An 11,784-nucleotide genomic window follows, 5' to 3' on the forward strand; every position below is an offset into this window, starting at 1 on the left:
CTTCCTAAAAGGTCTTAACCCAACTTTACCCTGGACAGGAGTTCCCACTTTAGTCTCTTGAACTTCACCTACCACCAGGAATTTTAACATCACCCGAAAATTAAAACCCAAGGAGAAACTCCTATATTATGTTCCTCCAGAAGTGGGAATCTCTGAGTGATGGTGTTGATGCTGCTGGTGGTGGAGGGTGGTGTTGGGTCATGACAATATCGTGACAGAAAAGATGCTGGAAGGTAAAGGCAGGTTAACAAGGAAGGTGTTGTCAGTGCTGGGGATCACGGCAGCATTGGTGACAGTGACGGCGTAGGATGGTGATGTGATAGTGAGAGTGTAGGACGGTGATGTGCTGATAGTGACGGGGTAGGATGGGGATGTGGGGATAGTGATGGTGTAGGGTCGTGATGGTGGGGTAGGATGGGGATGGTAACAGAGACGGGGTAGGATGGTGATGTGGCGATAGTGACGGTATAGGATGGGGATTTGGGGATAGTGACGGGGTAGGATGGGGATGTGGGGATAGTGATGGTGTAGGGTCGTGATGGTGGGGTAGGATGGGGATGGTAACAGAGACGGGGTAGGATGGTGATGTGGCGATAGTGACGGTATAGGATGGGGATTTGGGGATAGTGACGGGGTAGGATGGGGATGTGGGGATAGTGATGGTGTAGGGTCGTGATGGTGGGGTAGGATGGGGATGGTAACAGAGACGGGGTAGGATGGTGATGTGGCGATAGTGACGGTATAGGATGGGGATTTGGGGATAGTGACGGGGTAGGATGGGGATGTGGGGATAGTGATGGTGTAGGGTCGTGATGGTGGGGTAGGATGGGGATGGTAACAGAGACGGGGTAGGATGGTGATGTGGCGATAGTGACGGTATAGGATGGGGATTTGGGGATAGTGACGGGGTAGGATGGGGATGTGGGGATAGTGATGGTGTAGGGTCGTGATGGTGGGGTAGGATGGGGATGGTAACAGAGACGGGGTAGGATGGTGATGTGGCGATAGTGACGGTATAGGATGGGGATTTGGGGATAGTGACGGGGTAGGATGGGGATGTGGGGATAGTGATGGTGTAGGGTCGTGATGGTGGGGTAGGATGGGGATGGTAACAGAGACGGGGTAGGATGGTGATGTGGCGATAGTGACGGTATAGGATGGGGATTTGGGGATAGTGACGGGGTAGGATGGGGATGTGGGGATAGTGATGGTGTAGGGTCGTGATGGTGGGGTAGGATGGTGATGGTAACAGTGACGGTGCAGGATGGTGATGGTGATGACAGTGATGGTGTAGGATGGTGATGGTAACAGAGACGGTGTAGGATGGGGATGTGGTGACAGTGACAGTGTACGATGGTGATGTGGTGATAGTGATGGTATAGGATGGTGATGGTGGTGGCAGTGACGGTGTAGGATGGTGATGGGGTGACAGTGATGGTGTAGGATGGTGATGGTAACAGAGACGGTGTAGGATGGGGATGTGGTGACAGTGACAGTGTACGATGGTGATGTGGTGATAGTGATGGTATAGGATGGTGATGGTGGTGGCAGTGACGGTGTAGGATGGTGATGGGGTGACAGTGATGGTGTAGGATGGTGATGGTGGGGTAGGATGGTGATGTGGTGATAGTGATGGTATAGGATGGTGATGGTGGTGGCAGTGACAGTGTAGGATGGTGATGGTGGTGGCAGTGACGGTGTAGGATGGTGATGGTGGTGGCAGAGATGGATGGTGGTGACAATAGTGGTGAATGTGCTGACGATGATGTGAAACACTGAGCAGGCTGACGAGGTGGTGCAATGGTGTGCTGCAGTGTAATGATGCTGAGACGGTGGGCGATGGTGTCAGTGATGGTGCTGAGGGTGAGACAGGGCTGGTGCTGGCTGTGATATCTGAGGTGCTGGTGACAGTGATGCTGGAGATGTGATGACTTTGGTTAAGCTCTGCCATCTGCTCAAAGAACACGGCGATGGGGATGGGAGGGCGGGAGGAGAATGGCACAAGGCCAGTTCCAAAGCCTGTGCTCTGCTGCTTCTGAGGCTTCATCACTGGTTTCCGGCACCGCATGGTGCCTGGCACAGAAGGTGCCCCATAAACGTTTGCTAAGTTATCGGTGACCATGGAGCTGGCAGAGCTATTTGGCTCCAGACCTGGTGCCTCAGGGAGGTGCAGCCCCCACCCATCAAGGAGGAGCGGCCTAGCCACTCGGGGCAGGAACTCACCCATGTGGAGGCGCAGGGCGCGGGGCTTCTGCCGAGAAGCTTGTGAGGTAGAGGTGCGGGCCTGTAGAGAGCCCACGGGGCCAGCCCCGAGCTTGGGCCACACTCAGCCGCTGAGGGGCTGTCCGGCCCAGCCAAGGCCCACTTCCCTGGCAGCACTGACCGTGGTGGTGACTCGGCCTGGCCTGGTGACCGGCTCCTGGTGGGCGAGTCTCTGGGGGGGCCTGGGTCTTTGGCACCCTCTTGTTCGGGGGGCAGATGCACTCGGGGAGGCAGTTCCCTTCCCAGGGGGCGGAGGGTGAGAGGAGACAGCTCAAGTCTTGGAGACCCACAAGGGAGAGGGCCGATCTGGGAGCCAGGCAGGCGCAGGGCCGAGGCCTGTGGCTCTCGGGCCGGTGAATGTCGCTGGGGAGAGTCGCTTTTGGTTAGTGGGTGTTTGTGGGCAAGTGGTGAGCGGCTGCCTGCTTCCTTGCTGGGGGACCATGGCCTTCTCGGGGACAAGGCCTTGGAGCTCAGGGTTGAGCTGGTGTCCTTCTCCATGGGGCCCGGAAGGGCTGGCCCCAGCCGAGGGAGGCACAGGATGCTTTGGCTGGACCTGGAGCAACTGCCTGCTTCCGAGACTGAGCTGCCCCACGTGGTCTGGTTGCCAGAGGTGGCATCTGGGGGCTGCGGGCCCTGAATGGGTGAGGAGTCTGCTGGCAGCGTGGCCGGCGGGCAGGGCAGGGGTGCCTCCGGGGATGGTCCTGACGGCTCATCCTGGCTCTCGTCCTCATCCTCATCCTCGTCTTCATCCAGGTCTGAGTCTGAGTCTGAGTCCTCCAGGTCTGAAAACTGGTGCTCCGCCACAGCCTCCGAGCCCTCTCGCCCTTCCGAGTCCTGGAGCGGGTCGTCACTGGTTCCTGTGGGTGAACACAGGAGACCCGGTCACAGCTGGTCACCGCTGGGCCTCTCTGAGCCCCAGTGTCCTCGTCAGAAAACTGAGCCTGATAGTCATGGCAATGGCATAAGATCACTGCGAGGATGAGGACTTGACAAACACGGGCACACTTTGTAAATAATCAATGAACAAAACTACCTCGTATCTACCTTGTGCCAGGTCCAGTTCTAAGGCCTTCATGTGCATTAATTCATTTAGTTCCCAATAATCCTGTGAGGTTAGCACTGTGCTCATCTTCATGTTACAGATGAGGAAACCGAGGTAAGAGAGATTAAGTAACTTGCCCAAGTGAGGTACTTGGTAGGGCTGGGGCTGATCCACAGCAAATGTGACAGCCCTCTTTTTGTTGTTTTGATTTCTTCATTAGTATTTCAGTGCTGGCTCCACTATGAGCAAGTTAAGTCACCTTGCAGTGCCTCAGTCTCCCCTTTTGTCAAATGAGTGTGATAGTCTCACCTCACAGGGTTTCTTTTTATTTATTTATTTATTTATTTATGTTTTTATTGATTTCAGAGAGGAAGGGAAAGGGAGAAAGAGATAGAAACATCAATGATGAGAATCATTGATTGACTGCCTCCTGCACGCCCTCTACTGGGGATCAAGCCTGCAACCCCGGCGTATGCCCTTGACTGGAACCGAACCTGGGATCCCTCAGTCTGCAGGCAGATGCTCTATCCGCTGACCCAAACCAACTAGGGCACCTCACAGGGTTTGATAGTAAATGCACCACCTAACACATAGTGAGGACTCAAATCATTATGGTCCCTCTTAATACAGTTAAGAAGAAATCGATGATTCTGGGACACAGCAGCCATGCTGCCCAGCCCAGCAGCATGGAGCCCAACATGGAACCACTTAAATTTTTAAGGGGTGGTGGTAGACAATTCGAGAATGAATTATTAATAGTGAAAATTTTGCATTTCTTATGGTTCTAGGGGCCTCATATACAGTGTATAAATATATATTGTGACATATTTATGCATATCAATTCTCTATTATGTTTTGAAACTTTATTTACTATTTTTTCATATCACTTCATATTATTATTATTATTTTTTAATATATTTTATTGATTTTTTACAGAGAGGAAGGGAGAGGGATAGAGAGTTAGAAACATCGATGAGAGAGAAACATTGATCAGCTGCCTCCTGCACACCCCCTACTGGGGATGTGCCCGCAACCAAGGTACATGCCCTGACCGGAATCAAACCTGGGACCCTTCAGTCTGCAGGCCGACGCTCTATCCACTGAGCCAAACCAGTCAGGGCTATTATTATTATTTTTAACAATTTGTTAGTGATTTCTTCCTCAGTACTTCAGCTGTCCTGTTGTTCTTTTGTTTTTCTCTTTCATGGATGCCATGTTCTTTGGAAGCTTGTTTAGACCAAGTTAATGGCCTTTTAGGCTTCCTCCACAGCAATAGGAGTTCACTTTTTGACTAAAAAGAATTATATGTCACAGAGGGGGCATCAGGATTTTAGAGATGCTTAGGTGGACATGGCCAAAAAAGGCTGGGAACCGCTGGTCTAAACACACACGTGCCACCATGGCTGGGCTGCTGCTGGTGGTGCAATGCCATTGGGCAGGTGCGGGCCCAGCCTCGGGGTGGGGGTGGGGTGGGGTTGGCTAAACTGGCCTCGGGCAGCAGAGCGGAGGGTGGGGGGCATTCTAGCAGCTCCTGTCCAGAGGACCTGCTATCCTTGCAGAAACCTGAGCTGCTCCCAGAGTGGGGGCGGGGGTAGTGGAGTTCTGAAACATCAGCCTCCTAGTCTGACTTCTGTCAGGGCAGCCCGAGCCAGCTGAGTCACCTCTAACATGACACAGTCTCATTTGGGCATCTCTGGCCTGGGCAGCGATCAGGACTCTAGGGAGAGCTCCACTAACATCTGGCCCAGCTGGCAGGCTTCTGAGGGTTTGGGTCCTGCTCACCCATCTCCAGGCTCATTGCCAGTCCCACTACCTCACTCAGACATACCAGCACCCATTCCACTACGGACCAAGAGAACTGGACACACAAGCTGACCCAGGCCACCGGTGCAGCCAGGCTTCTGAACCCTGCCATGCCTAGACGCCCAGGGGCCAGAAAGCACAGCATTCATGCTTCCAAATAGCTAATACACAACAATAAGATGCATGAAATGAAAGAGAGTGGGATCCAGGAAGATGTAGGTAAAAGACCAGGGGGTGGGGCTGGGGCTGGGGCTGGGGCTGGCAGGTGAAGGGAGGGCCCAGGAGTCAAGGACGGGGTCACCTGGCACCTGGGAGCTGAAGATGAGAGAAGGGAAGGGACCTGGATATTGAAGGGAAGGGGAGTGGAAGGGAGCAGGGATGTGGAAGGGAGAGGCTACAGAGGGAAGCAAGGATGTGGAAGGGAGGAGCTGTGGAAGGAAGCAGGGATATGGAAGGGAGGAGCTGTGAAGGAAGCAGGGATGTGGAAGGGAGGAGCTGTGAAGGAAGCAGGGATGTGGAAGGGAGGAGCTGTGAAGGGAGCAGGGATGTGGAAGGGAGGGGCTGTGAAGGGAGCAGGGATGTGGAAAGGAGGGGCTGTGGAAGGAAGCAGGGATATGCAAGGGAGGAGCTGTGAAGGGAGCAGGGATATGGAAGGGAGGAGGGTGCAAAATATCCTTCAAAGTTTTGCCCCAGGCCAATCTTTAGTGGAGACAGGCTTCAAACCCAGAATTTCCTGGGCAGGGCCTCCCCCTCATTTACATATGGGGAAATACAGGCCTAGAGGGGGGCAAGAGGGGCTTCCCAGGATCACCGAAGAGGTAGTGGCCAAGTCAGCACTAAGGTTTATGCCTCTTGCATTATTATACTGCCAGTTCAAAATGATTTTATGCATTGAGTAGCAGCAAATGGTCTGGGTTTGAATCTCAGCTCCCCCTCTTCCTTGCTGTGTGATGTTGGATCATTCACTTTCTCTCTGTGTTCAGTTTTCTCATCTGTAGAGTGGGGGTAAGAATAATTAAAGCCACCACATGACGCTTACAACACATAGTAAGTTCCTAATTAATCTCAGCGATTATCTCAGGTAGCCAGGACCTCAGCAGACAGCCAGCTCCGCGAGCACAACCCAGCTGAGGTCAGAGGGAGGGTCAGGACAGGGCCCTCTGATCCCCAGCAGGGAAGCTCCTCAGACCCTCTCTAAGCAAGAGGAGGCTGAGGCTCAGAGCAGGCTGCTGGCCTGCCCTGGACAGCTGTTGCAGGGTGATGGAAAACAAGGGTCCTCTGCCCAGGGCAGGGCTCGGCAGGCCTGCACATCTGGGCTCCTGCAGGGCTCTATGGCATGCTCCTATGGGGGGGTTTCTGTACGTTAGGAAGGGTAAAGGAGGGTCAGGAAGGCGCCCCTCAGGGAGCTACCGGTCACTGCTGGGATCACCGCCAAGGCTTCGCAGAGGAGACAGAATGAAGTGCGCACACGGGCTTTGGCCACGCGGTGGCGCTGGTGCTCAACCTCCTCGCCACCAGGGGTGGAGCTGCGGCGCTGGCCCAGCCACCGGGAGGCAGTGGTTCCCAGGTGTGCTGATCGCCACTCAGTGTCTAACAGACATGCTCCTCCCAGAATCTTCCTCATCTTGGGAAATAGCAACTCCATTCTTCCAGTGTCTTAGGTTACAAACCTCGGACTCACCCTTGGCTCCTTTTTCCCCAAATCCCCCACACCTCTCACCTCCAACGTGTTAGCAAAATCTGTTGACTCTACCTGCAGAATGCACGCGGAATACCACCACGTCTCCCCACCTCCACCCAGCCCACCCTGTCCCAGCCTACGTGTGCTCAGCCGCACCCCCTACCAGCCGTCCCCTGCACACAGCCAGTCACAGAAAGTCAGAGGACATCACTTCCTCACCTCACCGGATAGCCAAGTCTGTCCCTTGACCTTCACTACCCCAGCTCTTTCTGACCTCAACACCCCCAACTCTAGTCCTCAGGGGCTCTGCACCTGCTGACCTCTTTGCAGGGAGAGCCCTTCCCAGGCGCTGCATGGCTTCACACCAGCCTAACAGAGAGGCCCCCTCCCCACACTTCCCAGCCCCTCACTTAACAGTTTTTGCTTCATACTCATTGGTCCTGCCCAACACACATGTTCCTTGCCAGCTCCCCTCCTTCTTCAAGGAGGCAAGCTTGTGAGGACAGGAACTATGCTCTATTCACTGCAGAACCTCCAGCACCTAGAAGAGGGCCTGGAACAGGGCTGGTGCTCGGAAATTATTTCTGTAAGGAATGCATTGATTTCATCCTCAGATAAGGTGGGCACAGCCATCCTTTTGGCCTCACTGGGAAAATGAGGTTGGGAGAGAGGCAGGGACCAGCCCAGGGTCCTGCAGTTGACCCCCGGTGTAGTGCCAGGCATTGGGCTGGTGTAGAGCCAACATTTATTTGTGACCTTGGGCATGCCTTTTACCTGTCTGAGTTTTCCTTTCCTCAACTTAAAATGAGCCACACAAGTTTCCACCACTAGTCACGAGGACTCAGTGAGACAACTGTAAATGGCCTGATGTACATTCTTGGTAAGTAATGATAACCCCATTCCTCGTTTTGGGGGAACAGCCCTACGTTCATTGCGTTCTATTCAATAAAGATGATATATTTCACCCAAAAGAAAATATGATCTAATGCATTTGTAAGACTGCAAACACATCCCCAAATCAGAAAAACAAAAGCAACAAAAGCAGAAACACACACACACACACACACACACACAGCCTGTCCACCTGCCGAAGCCCCTGTGGCCTCCTCCTTGGTTGCTGAGGCTGGGCAGGGTCCTGCCCGACCCACTGCCTTAGAGTCACCTTCTCCTCTGCTCTGCCATGTCTCCTCAGAAACTGGCTCTGATACGATGCCTCCTGCTGAGGAAGGACTACAGCCGGATGTGGAGCTGGCATGTGGGATGGGAGGGGAGCGGCAGGTCTGGCTTTGGCTCTCTTGAAGACTCCAGCTCTAAAAGGCCCAGGGGCCAGTCCCCCGTCCACAGTGTGTAGGTGTGAGTGTGGGCGTCAGCGTGTAGGAGAGCGTACCTCATAGCGGCAAGGTGAGGATTTGCTAGGATGCTTTGCTGCTATAATGGCATATGTTTAGAACAGACCTGACATGCAGTGGGTGCTGTCAATGTTGACTGGGATTACTCATTGTATTAATTTACTCAACACACATTTACTGAGCACCCTCAAGCACAAGACACTCCCCCTGCGTGGTAGACTGTAACGCACAATAGTTATAGCTGCACAGCACGGACTCTCAGTGTATGGGAGGGAGGTGGTTATTCTGTGAATTTAACCCCTGTCTCCCAATAGTTGGGAAAATTGGAAGAGAGGGAGGGGAGGCAGAGGTGGGGGTCAGAAAAAAGGAGGACAGAAAGGAAGGGGATGGGGATGGTGAGGGGGACAGGAAGAGGAGCAGGCAGAGGAGGGGGAGGGGGAGATGGAGAGGAGGGAAAGGCAAGTTGGCAATTTGTTACCTTCTTCGGCTTCCAGCTCCTCCAGCACCCCGGTCTCTTGGCACTTTTTGCTGTGGGCCTTCGACTTCATGTGCTTAGTCAGATTCCCTGGAAAGGAATGAGAACAGACTGAGGCTTGGTTGGAGGGCAGGGGCCAGGGCAGGCCCAGGGCACGCAGAGGCAGCCCCTGGCTGGCAGGCCATGGCTTACAGACTGGCTGTGACCCTACTAGCTTCAGGGGCTGGGCAGGGGCCTGTACTCAAGCTGGAAGTGCAGCCACAGCCACCCTTCAAGGCAGCATACAGGAACTGGGGTGTGGGGTGGGCTGTGAGGGGGCACAGGGTATAATGAGAAAGTGAGATGCTGGTTAAGAAAAACAAACAAAAAAGAAATTAAAAGACATCTCGTGCCTAGGCTTTTCCTGCTTTTGATTGGACTCTGGGCCCAGGAGCTGGTGACACTCATCAAGCAGGTTGTTGGCTTGGCCATCTCCCATGCTGGGTGGCAACAGGGCTCCTGCTCACCAACATGGTGATTTGGGTATGAGGATGCCCTTCTAGTTGAGGAGACTTCTAGGGCAGCCCACAGGGAGCCACGAGGCTGGGGCCCAAGCCCTGGCTTCCTTAGGTAATGTCCTGGGTCTCAGTTTCCCCAGGTCACTGTGCGTGCAGTGGAGGAAAGGCTGGGCAAAGGCCCTGCCCACTCTCTGCCCGTGGAGTCCTCAGGGGTGACTAACTCTGCCCCAAGTAGTCAGTTCAGCCCCACAACTGATGAGCAGGGGCAGCTGCTCTGTGAAATCAAGACAAAGGTAGGACACTTTCAACCCGCCCTGCGCGCCCCCCCGCCCCCCATGTGTGCTCAGCACTTCGCAGGCCCTAGAGCTTGGCAGCAGGAGTGCTCTGTGAAGGAGAGGCAGGGCACCGCCAGCCTGCCCAAAGGCTGCAGGCCAGATGCCTCACAATGTTCCTTTGGGCCCAGAAGCCACCTCCAAAGGTAACATGCTCATCGCTGCTCTGTGGATTGCTACATTTCCATATGGTCCTTCATGCTATAAATCATACATTCCCTGAGTTAGGTGCTGTGTCTCACTGATCTTAACAGTTGGTAAGTCTGATGGATGAATGGAAGAAAGAAGAATGGGTATTTAACAGATGCATAAGGGAGACTGGTGGATGGGTGGATAGATAAGAGGAAATAGAGGAAAGGAAGGACCAGAAGAGATGGACAGATGGATGGGACACTGAATGATGAGATAAGCAGATGGATAGATAGATGGGGGATAAAATATTAGATGAAAAATATAAATGAGAGAGTAGATAGAAAGTGGGTCAATAAACAGATGGGAGGATGGAGAACTGGATAGGAGGACAGACATGAATGAATGGGTGAATGGATGCATGAGCATTTACATGCATGGGAGGCCAGACAGGCAGGAGGATAAAGAAATGTATGGAAGGATGGACTGGTGGGAGGACAAATGTGAGAAGGGGAGGGACATATAGAATGAGAAAACCAGTGGGGAGATGTAGATAGGAAGGCAAACTATTATATGTGAGGATGGGAGAAATGGATAAATGGAGGGTAGACGATGGATGGGTAGGTGAACCAAAGGGTGGTTCTTAACCACACCGAGAATTTTAAGGAGCCTTTAGGGTTTTGCTGGGAGGGTAATGGGAACCTCAAGCTGGGATTTCTTGAAGTGTAGAGGTCAAGGGCAACAGGGATGGAAGAGGAGCTGTGTCTTTTCTTTCCTCCCCTTAGTTGTAGTTCATGACTGCCTTTCTCACCTCCAATTTTCCTCTTATAACCGGGCACAAACCTAGATCCTTTACTGCTGACCAAACTGGGAGCAGAGTCATCGCTTCCAGAGAATCCTGAGGCCAAAGGGTTCCCAACGGCCCCTGCCCAGCATCAGGGGCCCCGCCCTCACTATCGTGAGTGGGCAAACCCTGAATGGGAGGTCAGGGGTGGTAAAGGCAGCTGGGGTCTTCCATGGGCCAGAGACACAAACTGTCTCCTAAGGTTCTGGGACCACCCCGCCCCCAGCTCCCCAGCCCCCCAGCCCCTGACTTCCCCAGACCACAGAGGACCGTGGACGTTGCCCATTCTGGCTATGATGTTATTTGTTGTACATGTTCCGCCTGGAAGGTCTGGGTCACTTTTCAACCAAGTGAGATGCTGAGCACACAATGGTGCACAACAGCCACGTGTGGGAAATGCTCTTTCATCACAGAAGCAAAGTCTTGGAAGGAACCTCACAGACCATGTAATCCAACCCCCACCGGGCCCAGGTTTCCTGCTTGTGCCCTAGCTCTGCATCTCAGTGCTGATGACACCATTGGCGGTCTCCGCCGCTGGGATGCCACGGGAGGGCTCCTGCCAACCAGCACAGTGAACCAGCCAGCAAGGCCACGCTGCCAGTTCGTGCAGAGCCCTGTCTAGACCCATGTCTCAGGACTCCAGGGTCTTGCCTCTCCACGTGGCCCAATGGAGCCAGGGTGGTCTAGGACTTGGCGGCCTTGGGTTTGCGTTTGGGCTCTGCCACTTGCTGGCTGTGTGCTCCTGGGCAAGTTTCTTAACCTTCTGAGCCTCAGTTTCTGCAACTCTAAAGTCATACCCACCTCTCAGGCCGCTGGTCAGCTGCTGAGAGAGCAGGTAGAGTGGCAGCAGAGAGTGCCTGGCAGAGGGCAGACACCCACCACATGGGACCTTCTTCCTTCCCATCCCTTGTGCCACCCCAGCCCAAGACAATCACTCCTATTGAGCACCAGGGGACTCCACCATGTGCCACTCTGGGTGTGGAGGAGAGAGATGCTGAGATGATGCAGGTGGCTTTGCCCTTGTCTGGGCTCAGAGGCTCTTAGGAGAAGGTACCACACAGCCCCAGGGGTTGCTTTCCCCTCTCCTGCCCTGGAGCCTGCAGGGAGGAGGCAGGGCTTCCAGGCGACCATGCCTGGGTAGGCTGTGTGGGTGGTAGGAGCGAATCTGGATGGGCGGCCCTGAGTGCTACCAGCGCCTCCCTGACGGCCCCTCCCGGCCTTTATCCGCTGTGAGCTGCGGAGATGCACCCAATGGCCACAGGCGTCTTTTAAGCCTGGGCATCGTTTATCTGTCCATGGGCAGAGCCGTGGATGCCATGCACAGTCTTCAGCTTCTCCAGATCATCCCAGCCACCCCACCTCACCCGCAC

At 54.0% G+C, this 11,784-nt stretch overlaps 1 protein-coding gene and 1 long non-coding RNA gene across 5 annotated transcripts in view; one reads left to right on the plus strand and one right to left on the minus strand.

Moving 5' to 3' along the window:
- Positions 1 to 11,784, plus strand: part of LOC107182897 — a 51,720-nt gene that overhangs the window by 35,462 nt on the left and 4,474 nt on the right. The gene's annotated exons all lie outside the window — the stretch shown is intronic.
- Positions 1 to 11,784, minus strand: part of HIVEP3 (human immunodeficiency virus type I enhancer binding protein 3) — a 318,219-nt gene that overhangs the window by 1,610 nt on the left and 304,825 nt on the right. For 2 of the 4 annotated variants that reach the window (XM_015563171.1, XM_015563170.1), the window contains exons 7-10: positions 8,616 to 8,702; positions 2,224 to 3,119; positions 1,782 to 1,951; positions 126 to 227 (exon numbers count right to left, since the gene is read on the minus strand). In XM_015563171.1, coding sequence (XP_015418657.1) covers positions 126 to 227; positions 1,782 to 1,951; positions 2,224 to 3,119; positions 8,616 to 8,702 — 1,255 coding nt within the window. The remainder of the gene's footprint in view (positions 1 to 125; positions 228 to 1,781; positions 1,952 to 2,223; positions 3,120 to 8,615; positions 8,703 to 11,784) is intronic. The other 2 variants (XM_015563168.1, XM_015563169.1) reach the window with 2 other exon arrangements.

Source organism: Myotis davidii, unplaced genomic scaffold (assembly GCF_000327345.1).
Source record: "Myotis davidii unplaced genomic scaffold, ASM32734v1 scaffold458, whole genome shotgun sequence".
NCBI classification, from domain to species: domain Eukaryota; kingdom Metazoa; phylum Chordata; class Mammalia; order Chiroptera; family Vespertilionidae; genus Myotis; species Myotis davidii.